Source organism: Narcine bancroftii, chromosome 9 (genome assembly GCF_036971445.1).
Source record: "Narcine bancroftii isolate sNarBan1 chromosome 9, sNarBan1.hap1, whole genome shotgun sequence".
NCBI lineage: Eukaryota > Metazoa > Chordata > Chondrichthyes > Torpediniformes > Narcinidae > Narcine > Narcine bancroftii.
In genome coordinates, this window is record NC_091477.1 from 96,397,242 (window position 1) to 96,413,947 (window position 16,706).

The 16,706-nt window shown below is 39.4% G+C and overlaps 1 protein-coding gene across 1 annotated transcript in view; it reads left to right on the forward strand.

Moving 5' to 3' along the window:
• The window catches only part of LOC138742472 (uncharacterized), a 250,679-nt gene extending 241,909 nt beyond the window's left edge, over nucleotides 1-8,770 (forward strand). The window contains exons 18-19 of the mRNA XM_069896948.1: nucleotides 4,573-4,724; nucleotides 5,778-8,770. Of these exons, the coding sequence (XP_069753049.1) occupies nucleotides 4,573-4,724; nucleotides 5,778-5,905 (280 nt within the window). The 3' untranslated portion in view covers nucleotides 5,906-8,770. The remainder of the gene's footprint in view (nucleotides 1-4,572; nucleotides 4,725-5,777) is intronic.
• Nucleotides 8,771-16,706: the final 7,936 nt, after the last annotated feature.

Sequence of the window (16,706 nt, forward strand, 5' to 3'; positions counted from 1 at the left end):
GAAAAACATCGCCTGCCAACATTTTTCCATTCCTTGATGAGGGGCTCAAGGCCGAAATGCCAGCTATGTATTTTTTTTTACCTTTGCTATATAAAGGACATTGTTTGGCCTCCTATCATGTATCCATTTTTTTTATATCATTTTCTAAAACATTACAATAATACCTGATTCCACCACCACCTCCTGCAGCCCATTTCACACACTCACCACCCAATCCCTCAACCTGTGTCCTCTGGTTACAAATTCCCTTATTGTGGGCAAAAGAACTCTGTGTGTTCACCCAATCATGATGTTGTCTACATCTTTGAGATCACCCTCATCTTTCAGCACTCCAAGGAACAAACCCTAGCCTGCTCAACTTCTCCCTGCACCTCAGGTCCCCAAGTCCTGGCAACATCTCTGCACCCTCTCCAGCTTGACATCTTTCCTTTAGCATAATGACAAAAACTGAACATAATAATCCAAATGGCCCCCCACCAACATCTTGTACAACTGTCACATAACCTTCAAACTTCTATACTTAATCCTCTGAATGAAGAAAGCCTTTTGACTACCTACAAGTACTAGATCCCTACCATTCACTGTGTTGGTCCTACCAACGTTAGACCTCCCAAAATGCAACCCCTCACATTTATCTGTATTAAATTCCATCAAAACTTCCCCTGCCCACTTGCCCAACCAATCAAGATCATGATGCAATTTTTGTCAACCGACTGCACCATCTTTAATACCAGATACTTCAGTGTCATTTGCAAACCGATTAAGACTTTTAATGCAAGAAGTGTAATAACTTGATTTTTTTTTTAAATAGCAAATCATTAAACTCAATACAAACTACTCTCATTGTCCCAATTTTGTAAACAAATCACAGGGTGTGGCACTTACCCAGTAAATGAACACACTGATCACTTGTTATTTGTTTGTGGTACTCTTTTGGAATAACAAAGGTTTGATGGGACTTGAAAATCCAATAATTCCTCCATTTACCAAGCTCTTGCTAAAACACCATTCATGCTTTCTTGGCTATTTTTCACAAAATAAAGATTGTGCCATTCTCTGCACATAGGAATACACTGCACTGAAATACATCTAATCCATTTAACCCAGCATTTTCAATTGTGTGTTTGAACGCTTGAGGAATAAGTTGATGATCGCAGCTAAATCTATTGGGAGAGCACATGTTCCTAAATGGCATGTTTTCTTCGCCTTATGTCTTGGGAATATGACGTGTATTGAGCTATATTGTGCAATGTGAAATTCTTGGTAATTGGAGATGACATTGTTTGGGATCGTAGCACTCTTGCTAGAAGAGGTTACCCTAGTTTCTTTAGTTTTTTTTAATGATTTATCTTTTGATTTAGCTCATCCCAATTGTTTAAGAGGTGGTATTGATTAAAATCTGGGCAAAGGAGATGCTTGGGTGTGGAAATTGCAGAAAAAAAAGGGGAAGGGAAGAATATACCCTTAATTGTCTACAGTAGTCTTCTGTGATGTTTATACCTTGCCAAAGGTTTCTTAAGATCCATGTACATTACAACTCCTGCATTTCTTCAAGCAATGTTGTCTCTTAATTCTCTCCATTTTGGAAGTAGTAATTTTATGGTCAGGCCTTAAAGAATTTATTTCACATTGGAAATGGCTTTTGATTACTCTTTCAACTTTATTCCCTTTTTCTTAAATGGGTTTCTGTTGGCCACTGCATTTATCCAAAATTCACCCTTTTAAAGGAAATATGTTGTACCTCTACAATTTTCTTCTGTTTGATTTATCTGTGTTTATCACCAGGGTTCCCTGCACCCTCTCCAGATCATGTCTAAATAAATCTCTTTTTCTCTTTTACTGCACTTTCATCAACCTATATCTGGAACGAGGCATCTGCCTATACAGCCTGCTCAAGGCTCGACGTCATCTTGAAACATTAAGCAATAAAGCACTTCATGTGGTCACTATATCTCCCAGTATTTCCACATGCTGACAGACAAAACTGTTGTTACTGACATTCTCTACCATATTATGATTTTAAAGTAGTTTCTATTTTGTTTTGGCGTAATTAAGAATGTCAAATGCGAAAGATTTTGTTTATGCTGTTTGCTCCTATACATTATGGGACAAGGTATGTGATCCCACATTTGAAAGAACACCTCTCTAGTTTGAATGTATCTTTACTTTTCAGAGATGATAGGCACTCATGTATAGCTGCAAATATTATTTAATCCTTAATACAGTTTACAAGGGATAAACTTTACTTAGTTATGCCTGAAAATTCAGAGGTCCTGATGACAGTAACTGAAACCCAGAGGTGATTTCTCAGTTGTCAAGAGGTTCAGTGTGGAGTTGATTGGTATATCAGAAACGTGGTGGCACTCCCAGCTCTGGAGAATCTGCTGTCTGAGGAGGTGTAATGTTAGATCTGGCACTGGATCTAAGAGCAATTGAATGTCTAAGGAATGAAAAAATATAGTAATTTGAATCCAGTTCATTATGTTTTCTAATTAAGATCAATTATAAAGAATCAGTGCAAAATCCTGTTTTGAGATGTGTATTCGTGAGAGCAAGATTAGGCAAGGAATACGCCACAAATCCCCATCCTCCTCCAGAACACTCACAGCAATAAATCACTGCAGGGCAGAGTAGCCACTCAGTACTTAGCTGTCGGGTTCCGGTTTGCAATGTGGTTGGTATGATGAGTGCAGAGTTTCTGGGGACTGGCAGCATCTGCTCCAAGTGATAACAGACAGATCGGATCCTACTTTCTCTCATTACGTCCCGTCCTGTTAGATGTGCGATCTCCCCATCTGGTTGGCTACACAACTCTGCCCAGGGCTGGAGATTTCTTAATAGAGGCAACTGACGAGCTCTCACAGGCAGCCACTCCACTCAGACATGGAGTAATTAAGGGCAGTGGTTTTCACTGTGGGTATATGTAACAGTGTGTATTCAGCTTAATAAATCAGCCCCCCACAGGGTATTATTGTTCTTGCTGTTAAAATGTTTTTAACATCAAAACTATTAATGTTAATGAATGTATTGAACAGTCAGGAGGATTGAAAAAAAACTTGTTAGTTTTGACAGATCACAAAACTGTAGTATGATTTTGCAATCTGTTAAAGGTATCTAGCAGAGGTTTGTATTAGTTTGTCCTCGTCACCTGGTTTAGTTTTGTACCATTTCACCTATGATAATCTTAGTCAATAAAATTCACTGAAAGGAGGATTTGTATTTGATAACATTGTGGGTATGATCAGCATTTTACTTTGACGACATGGAGTCAATGAGACACCTGTCTTACATTTTTTCCAGTTTGTTAATTAGAAAATGACAGGAAGATTAATAGGATATAATCAAGTTCACAAAACTGATGTGACTGCTAAATAATACCACTGATTTGTAAAGTGTCTAGAGCACAATGCTTCCCAAATTAATTTAGTTGTGATGGTCCATCCTCTTAACTTGTTTTATTCTTTCAGAAGTTGATATGTCACATAATATGTACTAAATTATTTCAACATTGTTTAATAGTTCTAATTAGAGATGGAGCAGTAGTCAGTGTAAACTGGAATCATGGGGGGAGGGAAACAGTGACTATAATCAGATTTATATCTCTAAGTTTCAATGAGATACAAACTTGGTCCTCAAGTTGAGATCTTGACCAGTAGGAAATACCAATTTCAGTAGCAGGAGAGGAGCTGCCAAAAGTAAATTGGGTAAAGTGTCAGCTGACAGATGGGAGTCTTTTTAAAAAAAGTTGCAAGGAGTTCATGAATGGCAAATAGGGCAAGATTCAGGAACTTTGGATAACAAAGGATATTGAAGGTTTGAAAAACATGGCATGTACAAGCATCTGGGATTGAGGGAGTTTCTGGAAGAATATAGAGCAGGAGAAATCAGTGCACAATAAAGGGGCCATTGGTAAGTGAAATTTAGGTTCCCCAAGATATTCTGTATTGGGAACAAAGGGGTAAATCTGCAACCAGGGGACGTGGGCAGAGTCCAGAATGAATGCCTCTCATCTGTATTCACCAAGGAGAACATGAAATAGAGTTCAGGGAGTGGTATACAGATACTCTAGAGTAGATTAGCATTGAGGAGGAGGTGTTGGATGTTATGGGGTACATGTTTCATGATAAAGATGTATAATCAATCTTTTCCCAGGGTAGCGGAGTCTAAAACTTCAAGGCATTGATCAGAGGAAGGGATTTGTCGGCAAGTTTTTTCTTTGCACAGCATAATTGAATCTGGCACTTGCTGCTATTGAAAGTAGTGGAGTCTGATATCACTTCATTCAGAAAGCATATAGATAGACCTTGGAATATCAATGTAATGCAGATGGGCAAAAATGGATGTGTTGAGCCAAAAGTCCAGTTTCTGTGCTGTATAACTCCATGTTTCAATAAGACAGTCTTTTAATTTTTGTTTAACATTTGTATTATTAGAATGATCTAAAACCAAAAGTCATTATATTTCAACTCAAAATTATTCAATAATTTATTCATTTTGAAAAAGATTCAATATAGTTCATGTAATGCAGAATGTATATTTTGGAAATTATAACCACATGTATTACTTTTCCAGACATATAATGGTGCCTTTGCCTGTAAGTCCAAGGATCTTTCCACTACATTGGCTACTCCCAGTGTATTTCTTATTTGCCGTGGGATATGACATCTGTCAATCTTTAACACTTCCACCTCATTGGAATCCAAACCATTCGTTGATAAGTAATGGTACTGTGTGACACTTCATCAAATCCCTGAAAATGTATAGATTTTGGTGCCTAGATATGAGAAAAGAAAATTGAATTTCAGATATTTTGTTTATTACTTTTGAAGAGTCAGTATTCAAAAATAATGTGATCCAATACAGCTCAGCAATGTTATATTCAAATTTGAAATGCGTTAGACTAGCAATTTTTAATTGTAAACAATGTAGTGAAAACCAAATATTGATGGCAAAGGACAACTTGTTTTATTTATAATGTGTAAAATTTCAGGCATTTTCAAAAAAAACAAACTGCTGGAGGGAAATGGACAATCGATATTTTGGGTCAAAACTTGGCTTCAGGCCTGAGAAGGAAGACTCAGAATATTAAATGGGGAGGGGGGGGTAAGAGAATGTGAGTCAAGAGGTGATGCAGGATGGGTAGTGAGGGAGAGGGGGAAGAGCTGGAGGGGTGGAGTTTGGCCACAAAGGAAGGGAGTAAATAGGTAGGGGGGGGAAGCAGAGGGACCCAGGAGTGTGAAGGTGGAAACAGCTGCTGAATGGGGGTTAGAAAGAAAGGTGAGCATGATGACCAGGTGGAAGGGAAGGAGAGAGATAGGAACCAAGGGGTTCCTATCCCTTGGAGAGCTCAACATTCAGGCCACTATACTGACAGAATATGAGATGCTGTTCTTCACATTAGTGTTTCTTAGCTTCACCCTGGACAGAGGGATCTATGCTGGAAGGCAAATTGAAAGGCGCTCCAGCTGGCACAAGAGGAGTGTTACACTGGGCTTAGCAAAGCACTTGCCTCAACTGTACGGGCTCGCCAATGTACAGGAGGCTGCACTAATTAACAAAAGATAGTGGAAGAGATGCAAATGTGCCTCACCTGCAAGGTCGATTTAGATAGATGGATCGAACCAAGGAGGGAGAGGGACTGATGATGCACCTTCAACTGTTGTATTAGAAAGTACTATGAGTAGATGGGGATAGATGGAAAGAGTGAACAAAGGAGCTTTTGTTGTCTGGTTTCACCTATCACCCTCCTGTCTCAATCTGTCCATTTCTTTACTCAGACCTAAAGCCAGTGTTTCAACCTGAAATGCCAGTTGCCCATTCTCTCCATGGATCTTGCTGTGTTCCTCCAACAATTTGTTCTAAATTAAAACATCTGCAGTCTCTTCTACCTCCAATTATTGTCTAACTTGTAAGAGTTATTTTCCAGCTGTATGGAAGAAATTATTAATTGCTAAGTTTTAAAGTAGCTTCCATTCAGGATAGAAAGATTCCTTGAAACCTGCTTAGTAAATATGAATATTATTTAAATTAACATGCTAGAACTGAAAGATGCAAAAATAATAATTTCTGTTATTGGAATTTGTTCTGATACCATCAGTAATTTTTAAATGTCAGAAGTTTGATAAGATTGTAAAACAAAAGAAACTTTAAGATGCAGAGTAGCAAGGACATGCTGGAACTATTCAAGTCTTACAATCTTGAGGTTTTCTGGATTGGATATTACTATATGCTAGCTGTTCACAAATCATGATGGAATTTGTGTGTGTCATGAATGACACTGCTCTTGTCCAATCCACTGAGGGTAATGGTACAAGGGTCACCCAGAACTGTTGGATCCTCCTTTTGGATTAAAAAGGTAGGGGAAGGAGCACAGGAAAACAGATAAGAGGTAATACATAAATACAGGTGGGAGGTGGAAGCTGAGAAGTGATGGGGAGAGGGATACTGTGGAAAATTGGAGACTTGTGTGACAAAAATACAAGGCGTTGTTCCTCTAATTTGCAGCTGGCCTTGATTTGGCAGTACATGAAGTCAATGGTGTGTGGAATTAAAACTGTTGGCCACTGGGAGGTCATGAAAGATGCTCAACTACTAAACAATCTTCCAGTTTCCCCAATATGGAGGAGGCACTGGGAGCTCCAAATGAAGTATTGCTTCACTTGAAAGGACTGTTTGGAGCCCTGAATAGTGGTGAGGGAGGAGGTATAAAATGCAAGTGTAGTCACAGTCTTCCTCTCACAGGGGTAAGTTCCAAGGGAATGATGGGTGGGAAGGGATAAGGGAGTTAGAGATGGAAAGATGTTTCTAATGGCAGGATCCCATGGTAGGTGGTGGCAAATAATATGTTGGACATGGAGGCTGGTGATAGGCAAGGGGAACCCTGTCCTCCTTACATTTGGGGGGTGTGGTGTGAGAAGGAACCAGGGGACGTAGGGTCCACCTCTAGAGACAAGCTATCAACAGACTAACTCTCCAGATACCTCTTCCCACCCTCTCAATTCCTCCATCTCCAAGATATCTGAGATGTCCTTCTTCAGAAAGCCTGGCTCCCTCTCTACCATTAATTCAGCCCTGGTCCCCTATCCACCCCTGCAACATAACAAGGAGAGGGTTCTTCAAATCCTTATGTAGCATATTATTCTCTGCAATTTCCACTCCTGACAACAAACCATCACCAGACTCATCATCCCCTTCCTGCTTTGTGTAGGGATTGCACACTTATCTCTTTCCAATTGCCCCCATACTTCTGTGACTTCAAGAAGTGCTACACCTGCTCCTTCTCTCCAAGCAATATTTGGGGCCTCAAAAGTCCTTTCAGGTGAAGCAACATTTTCATCCATTAATCTGTATGGGTCATTTACTGCCTCCAGTGCTCCCAGTATGTCTCCCTCTAATATTTGGGAGATCATTTCATAGAGCACCTCCCAGTGGCCAATCATTTTAATTCCACACACCACTGTCACACTGACATGTTTGTCCACAGCCTCATGCACTGCCACATCTATACCTCCCGCGAACTGGATGATCAACACCTTTTATTTTGTCTTGGCAGTCTCCAACCAGACAGCATCAATGTTGACCTCCAATTTCCATTAAACCTCTCCCCTTTCCTCCAGTCCTCTCCACCTATTGTTCTTGCTTGTTATCTGTGCTCCTCCTCCTTCCCTTTTTATTCAGATGGCTAGTGTTTTTCTAGCTTCCCAACAAAGGGTTTAGGCCACAACATTGATTGCCCTCCCTGATGGATGCTGCTTGACCTGAGTTTCTCACCACTTTTGTGTTTTGCAAAATAATGTCATTATTGGGGAGAGATTTAAATATTTAACAAATAATATCAGGTATAGGATTATATCCTCACTGCTGTTGTAACTGTTTGGATGTTTGCCGAAACATTTCTGTTTGTGACCTTTCATCACTTTAATTGTTGGTTAGCAGACACTTACCAGGATTTGCTGTAATCTTCTTTCCTCATTTTCATTACTTTCACACCTGAAAATGATTAACAAATCACTGGAATTATAAAGGGCAGTTTCTTTTTCAGTATGCTTGCACCTGTGTCCTGGAGATTAGGGGACAGTCCAAAAGGACAGCAAACCTTAGCTCTTTAGCTTAAGTGTGAGAGAACACATGTGGATGGCAAATTATTTGAATTTTACTGTGTTAAGAAATCCTGATGGTTCACTAGAAATGTTATTTTTCTCCCCCTAAAGTGTGTTGAGATATTTAATGGAAATTTTGTCCAGTTGAGTTCTCTTATCTATCACTGCAGTTAATTAAGCTACTCACATCTTAAAATATTTGGTTAAAAATATTACATGATGGAAATACAGAGTTGCATTCCCCTGGAGAAAATAATGTACAATTTAAGGAGGAACTGTTATACATTCGTTAAAAGTGTGGAACCTTACCTGAAACACATAGGTACACCGATATAATTTCACTTCTTCAGAATAAAAGAAATGAAACAATTATAATCTAAGAATGTGCTCTGTTTTTTTCTTTAGATTTCACAAGGGTACTTGACGTCACCAGTATTTGTATACTTGGTTATATTGGGGTATGGGGGAGGGAGAGAAACGGACTCTGTATGTTATACATTAGTGTTGAAAGAAAGTGTTGTTGTCTGAATCTATATGAGTGTTCCATATAACTTCATTTTAAAAATGTTTTGTAGCAAATATCTTTATATCATGGCTAAAAACTATGTGCGAATCAAAGATGTATAGAAAATTTGATTTATCCATTAAATTATATTGTACACTTACTGAATGGCAGTTTTCTTTGTTACCTTAAAGATTTATTCTGTTAAATTATACCAATTAAAAGCATCATAATTATGACATTGTTGTTAAGACTTAATACAAGTTCCCATGTTTATATCATTGATCATCAATTAACAGATGCAAGCAGATGTTTTATTTTAAAACCCCGCACAAGTATTATGCATGTTCAAAATACTGATCAAGTATAGATATAACAATATAACCACTTACAGCACAGAACAGGCCAGTTCGGCCCTCCTAGTCCCACTGACCAGCACCCGGTCCATACCCCTCTAGTCCTCTCCTATCCATGTACTATCCAGTCTTTCCTTAAATGTAACCAATGATCCTGCCTCGACCACATCTGTAGGAAGCTCATTCCACATCCCTACCACCCTTTGCATGAAGAAATTTCCCCTTGTAATTTTCCCCCTTCAATCTTAAACCATGCCCTCTAGTTTGAATCTCCCCCACTCTTAATTGAAAAAGCCTATCCACTTTACTCTGTCTGTCCCTTTTAAAATCTTAAACACCTCTATCAAGTCCCCTCTCAATCTTCTACGCTCCAGAGAAAAAAGCCCCAGTCTGCACCTTTCCCTGTAACTCAAACCTTGAAATCCTGTCAACATTCTCGTGAACCTTCTCTGCACTCTCTCTATTTTGTTTACATCTTTCCTATAATTTGGTGACCAAAACTGTACACAGTACTCCAAATTTGGCCTCACCAATGCCTTATACAATTTCATCATAACCTCTCTACTCTTGAATTCAATACTCTGATTTATGAAGGCCAACATTCCAAATGCCTTCTTCACCACACCATCTACCTGAGTATCAGCCTTGAGGGCACCACAACTCCTAAATCCCTTTGTTGCTCTGCACATCTCAATAGCCTACCATTTAATGCATATGACCTATTTAGATTTGCCTTTCCAAAATGTAACACCTCACACTTATCTGTATTAAATTCCATCAGCCATTTCTCAGCCCACACCTCCAGCCTTCCTAAATCACCTTTAAATCTACGGTAATCTTCCTCACTGACCATAACACCACCAATCTTTGTATCATCCGCAAACTTGCTTATCCAATTCTCCACCCCTACTTCTAGATCGTTAATATATATAACAAACAATAGTGGACCGAGGACCGATCCCTGAGGAACTTCACTAGTCACCGGCCTCCAATTGGACAAACGATTTTCTACCACTACTCTCCAAACATTGCTGTATCCATTTCACTACCTCCTTATTTATACCTAATGCCTCCACCTTTTTTCCTAACCTCCTGTGGGGAACTTTGTCAAAAGCTTTGCTAAAGTCTAAATAGACAACATCCACAGTTTTCCCTTCATCAACCTTGTTTGTAACCCCCTCGAAAAACTCAATCAGGTTTGTCAAGCATGATCTACCCCTGACAAAACCATGCTGATTACTCCCTAGCAATCCCTGTACCTCTAAATATTTGTAAATACCATCCCTTAGAACACTTTCCATCAACTTGCCCACCACAGACGTCAGACTCACTGATTCAACTGGTTCAATTTTTTTTTCCCTAGTGAATACCGAGGCAAAGAAATCATTCAATATTTCCCCTGACTTCTCACTCAGCCTACTCAGATATGAATTCTGTGCTTACTCATGGCTTACAACTTGCATCTATAAATTTGCTTCCTGGTACTATCAACAATAAACTGATACCTCCATTAACTTTAAATTCATAACTCTCCCATTCAACTATTCTTGGGTTGGACAAAGATCACTTTTAAAACTGAATAGCCCATGTTTCATTAGCTCAGTATAATGGAAAGGTGAACAAAATCAATAATAAAACCTTCATACTTCGTTAAATTCCTATTAAAAAGCATTTTGGGGCAACCCTTAACCCCTTAAATTTCAATAGAATTTCTAAATATAAAGATCTCTCAAATGTCTGTATATTGATTTTTACAATATAATTTGGACTAAGGATGCTGAACAAACTTGTTGTCTTCTTGTATTTCCTCGTGTAAAAAATTTGCATCACATTTTTGCTTTGACAAAAAACCCTTGTAGACAACTGTACCTACAATCATCATCCACTCCAAAACCTTCAATGTCTCAGAGCTGTCACTATCTAGTCTTCTATATGCATTCCTTCACAATATCCCCATCTGAGGAAACATTTAGGAAATTTGGATAGATACCACAAAGCACCTGCAATCTGACACGATAGGCAAAATTATAAATTAGGGACTGTGGACGTATTTGACAATTGATATGACTAATAACAGGGTTTATAGGTTCCCGAGACTTGCCTGGTCACCTGTGAATGGTTAGTAACCTCTCAGAAATTTCACTCAAGGACTCTGAAACTCACAACACATCTAATTTGCTTGTCTGTCCTGTATTGTTAAGCATATTCCTATTAAAATTTAGTCCATTGAATTAGGTGGTGAGGATGTATGGATTTGATTCCCTGTTGTTCTGGATCTATGGCAATAAAAATAAACTTCACCAGATGTGGATGTCACAATCACATCTTAAAATTCCAAACAAAAAAGTACAAAAATTGCAAGTTTACCTTGAATTCTGTTTTTTTTAAATAAAAAGTTGAGAAACTAGGTAATTCATTTCTAAACATGTCTCTAAACTGCAGATTGTTAATATGAAACACTATAATCAAACTAAATTTTAAAATTGCATTGTTATATTTTTATCCTGAAATTTCAATAAACTGCAAGTTTGTTGGATCAAAGGAAAATGCAAAGCTATGAGAAAATAAGCAGATTGTTAAAATAATTCAGTATGGGATGAAGTGAGACATGGAAATCTGTCAACCTGTGGTTCTCAATCTTTTTCTCTCCACCCACATACCACCTGAAGCAATCCCTTACTAATCACAGAGCATCTATGGCATAGGGATTACTTCAAGTGGTATGTGAGTGAAAAGAAAAAAGGTTGAGAGCCATTGCTAGAGACACTGTGACAGTAAATGCAAGAGGAACTCAGCCTGTCTTACAATGTCCATGGTAGATAAAGGTATAATCATAAAGCAGGCAGGCGTCACATTAAAGACAGAGAGAAAGGTGGAAGAATGAGAGAAGGAGGAATCCTGACCAACAAAAGAAAAGGTGTTAATTAGATACAAGAGGAAATGGGAATTGATTTTGGCTTTGTGGGAGGGAAAAGGGAAGAGAGAGAGAGAGAACTAGAGGAAAGGAGATAGAGGGTTTAATGGAAACCAGAGAAGTGAATGTTAATGCCATCCAGTGGAGGGTGACCAGAGGATGAGGTGTTGTTCTTCCAATTTGTGGGTGGTCTCAATCTGGCAATGCACAAGTCCATGGATAGACGTGTAAACAAAGGTGTGGGATAGGAATTGAAATGGGTGGCCACTGGGAGATCCATGCAATTGCGGCGGACAGAGACAAGGGTCTCAACAAAGGCATCTCCCAGTCTTCACCCAATCTCTTGGATGTAGAGGAGTCACAACAGGAGTTCCGGATGCAGTAGATAACCCCTGCAGCTTCACAAGTGAAGAGTTGCTTCACTTGGAAGGACTATTTGGGGCCCCGAATGGTGGTGAGCGAGATGTGGGCACAGGTAGAGCATTTCCTGTGGTCACGGGGGTAGGTGCCATGGAGACAATTGGTGGGGAGAGATGAGTGGATGAAGGAGTAATGGATGTTGCGGTCCCTGTGGAAGCTGGAGGGGGGAATATGTGACAGGATAGAATCACAAAGGAGGTGGTGGAAATGGACTAGAATATGTTGGACACAGAGGCTGGGGGGGGGGGGGGGGTAGTAGGTGAGGACAAGTGGTATTTTGTCCTTATTGCATGTGGGGGTAGGAAGGGTCAGAGCAGATGTGCGGGTAATGGAGAATATGCAGGTGACGGCCAAGTTGACAGTGGTAGAAAGAAAGCCATGTTGTTGGAAGGAGGATATCTCTGATGATCTGCCATGGAAGATTCATCCTGGAAACAGATGTGATGAAGAAATTGAAAGGAATGGAATCCTTACAGGAAACAGAGCGTGAGGAAGTGTAATCAATGTAACGGTGAGTTGGTGGGTTTGTAGAAAATCTCTGTAGAGTGTATGTGTTTCTGGAGATGGGGCGAGTGAATTTGAGTGGAAGTTGACAAGCTCATCATCGGTGCGTGAACCAGCACCAAAATAATCGTCAATGTAGCGAAGGAAGAGTTAAAAGGCATTGGTTGTGTAAGCCTGCAGCATGAATTGCTCCACATAGCCAACAAAAAGGCATAGCTGGGGCCCATGCAGGTACTGATGGCTATCCCTTTGATTTGGAGAAAGTGGGATGAGTCAAAACAGAAGATATTGAGGAGGAGGACACATTCTGCCGGATGATGGAGAGGAACTGGTTGGATCTATTGTCGAGAAAGAAACAAAGGAGTTCAGTATGGGTGATGGAGTTGTCTAATGATTGGTTGTCTGTTGTAGAGGCAGTCAAGTTTAGGGAACTGGAAGTTGTTGCAGAGATGGAGAGCATGTGAAGTATCACAGATACAATGGGGAGAGACAAAATGAAGTTGAGGTAAGAGGATACCAGTTCAGTGGGGCAGAAGCGCACAGAAACAATTAGTCTGCCAGGACAATTGGGTTTGTGAATCTTGGGTAGGAGGGTTGAAAACAATGATTGGAAGCTGCGTTAGAGATGACTTAAGTGTTGAGTTCAGAAACTGTGTGCAATACAGCGGTTTGATGAGTTTTGGTGGGGTACTGTTGGAGGGGTAAGTAAGAAGAGCAGTCTGAGAGTTGTCATCTGGCTTCGGCCAATGGAGGTCGGTGCCCCGGGCCACAACAGCACCACCCTTATCTGCAGTAAATGAGGACAGGTTTACTGGGGAAAAATGGTGCGATCCAAATCAAAGCCAATCCATCAGAATTCAAGGTAATTCAAGAAACAGTAGATAATACATCAAGGGACAGAGTTAAGGACTGATATTCCAGAGGAGTGTGGGTGGCAATTCATCATATTATTTCAAAATTTTACAAAGCATAAGCCACTCAAATCACTGACAATTTTCCAACATGTATTAAGCTCACTAAATGAGACATAAAATATGTTCAATAAACTGGAATTTTTAACCTGTTCCTTTGATAGTACAATAAATTTAAACCATTATCAATTATCATTATTAACCTATTTACTACTGTAAACAATCTGCCTATTTCTCATTCTTTCTAATTAGAATACAAATAAATTATGTACTACTCTATCTGCTACCCAATTGTTTATATACTTAACCTGCTGATATAATTTTGCTTGCACCTTAAAGTACATTTCTCCACCTACCTTTGAATATTGAACAAAGTTGGAGATGATTGTGCACTGCTCTGATTGTCCAGCTGCAGGAAGGATATCATTTATATGGAAGGTGCAGAAAAGATTTCCTAGGTTGTTGCCAGGACTGGAAGGCTTGAGTTGCAAGGAGAGGTTGGGCTTTACTCCATGAAGTGAAGGAAGCTGAGGAGAGACTTCACAGAGGTTTATAAAACTGAGGCCCATAGATAAAGTTATAGCCTTTTTCCCAGGATAGAGGAGTCTAAAATTGGAAGGCATAGATTTAAAGTGAGAGGAGAAATATTTAAGTTGCCAAGGGGCAACTTTTTTTCCCCACCTTTATTGTCATTGCTCAAGTACAATGAAATTGAGTGCACATACATCAAGCAAATAAAATAAAAATACAAACTATTCCATGTTTGGATCAGGGGCAAATCTGTTTTTAAGACTGTTTGTCCATGATTTAATGGACCTAAAACATCTATCAGAGGGCAGCAGGTCTAACAGATGATGACCAGGGTGGTGAGAGTCTTTCAAGATTTTTGCCTGCTCTACTGAGGCAGTGAGATCTGTATACATCCTCTAAGGAGGACAGTGTGCAGCCGATAATCTTCTGGGCCGTACTGATGACCCTATGAAAGTCCCTCTTGTCTGTTGCCGAGCAGCTGGCAAACCACGTCGAAATGCAGTAGGCCAGCACACTCTCAATGGAGCAGAAATAAAAGGACACCAGCAGTTTGTCCTTCTTAAGAATCCTCTGGGCATGGAGTCGTCATTGTATATTTTTAATTACTGCAGTGGAATTGATAGTCCAAGAGAGATAGTCAGCAAATTGTGTACCCAGAAACCTGAAAGCAGTGACCCTTTCCACACAGGCCCCATTGATGTATAAAGGATCTGAAACTATACTGTTCCTCCTGAAGTCCATTATGTTCTTTTGTTTTTGAGGAGCTTGTTCTCTGAAGTTCACACGATCAATCTTTTATCTACATCCCTGTAGGCTGCCTCGTCTCCTCTTGAAACAGGTCCAACCACAGTTGTGTCGACTGCTAACTTGATGATGGTGTTGGTAGAATAAGTAGGGAGCCAGTACTGAATAAAAGAGAGGAGTGCCAATTGTAACAGTCTGGGGGCAGTTCATTAGTAAGTCATTAATCCAGAGACAAATAGATTTGGAAAATCCTAATTTAGCAAGTTTGTAACCAGTCTGCTCGGGATGATGGTGTTAACGGCTGAAAATGTCCAAGGTCTTTACAAAGATCTTCAACCTGTCCCTGTCTAAATCCATCATCTCACCTTGCCTAAAATCTGCTATTATCATCCCACTGCTGAAGAAGAATGTCATCAGTGGCCTCAATGACATTATACACTGGGTGAAAAAACATCTGAAAGGAGAGACAACGAGTGAACATTGAAGGCCAATCATTTCTTCATCATTGGAGAAGCACTGGTATTATCATTTCTGTTTAATTTTATTCTTGAAAAACTGATTGATCAAATGTAACTGGATATTCAGAAGTAATTTTAGACAAAATTCATGGAAAAATAGCTGACTAATAAACTAAAAACAATGCAATAAATGGAAGTGTGAGTGAATGAGAGATTTATAGGGGAGTGGTGGGTGGGAAGAGAAGCAGCGATGAACTAATTTTAAAATCATGGGCTTTTTTGGAGTTTATACTCGTCGTGACATTGTAAATGAAAAGAACACCAAGATATGAGATGACTGGGGTGCAAAAAGAAAACATGTTTGTCGTCCGCAATGACAAGAAATAAAATGCATGTGATCATCAAAAAAGCAAAATGTAATTTTTTATGATTTTTAATCTTGCAGTAAAATAATCCAATTACCATCTCCATTGGTAATGAAGTATCCAAGAGCTAGTAGACTCAAACATCTTTAACAAATGTGGAGACTACATGCATATATGTAGCAGGAAAGCCTGGGGGAGGAGGACAAATAAAAAAAATACTTCTTCTAAAATATCAATTAAACTTAATTACTTGGATCAAAACAACCTGTACTACAAATAAGAACTTATTTTTAAATAGTCACAAGCGTGCTGTGCTGAGTAATGATACAAAAGCTTTGATTACTGAAAAATGTTAAAATTTTATAGTAGCTAAAATGTGGGGAGAAAAATCAATTATGATCAATGCAAGAGGACCCCCGACCCCCCCCCCCCCCCCCCCCCCGCATTACAGGCCACCTGTATCGTGATTTCCCATGTTGCAAGGGGAGGTGCAGCATTTTCTTTGTAGCAACAATGTTAGAACTCATTTTTACACTATGCTTACCTTCTGGAAAATCCTTTTGTATACAGATTATAAATCCTCTTCAATTCCACATTTGTGCTCCAATCTCCAACGATAAAGAGACATGGATAGTTCAAGTTTATTTGTCGTCCGGTTTAACCTGAAGAAACAGCACTCTCCGACCACAGTGAAATACATGCACAAATATACATATACACAGTACATACATTAAAATAAATATTAATAAATAGTCAGTCAGTTGTTTTAACTGTTATTCAGTCTCACTTCTCATGGGAAGAAGCCATTCCTCAGCTTGGTGGGTCTGGCTCTGATACGTCTATCTTTTCCTGCCAGTAGCTGGAAGATGCTGCGTTCAGGGTGGTAGGGGTCCTCCCTAATT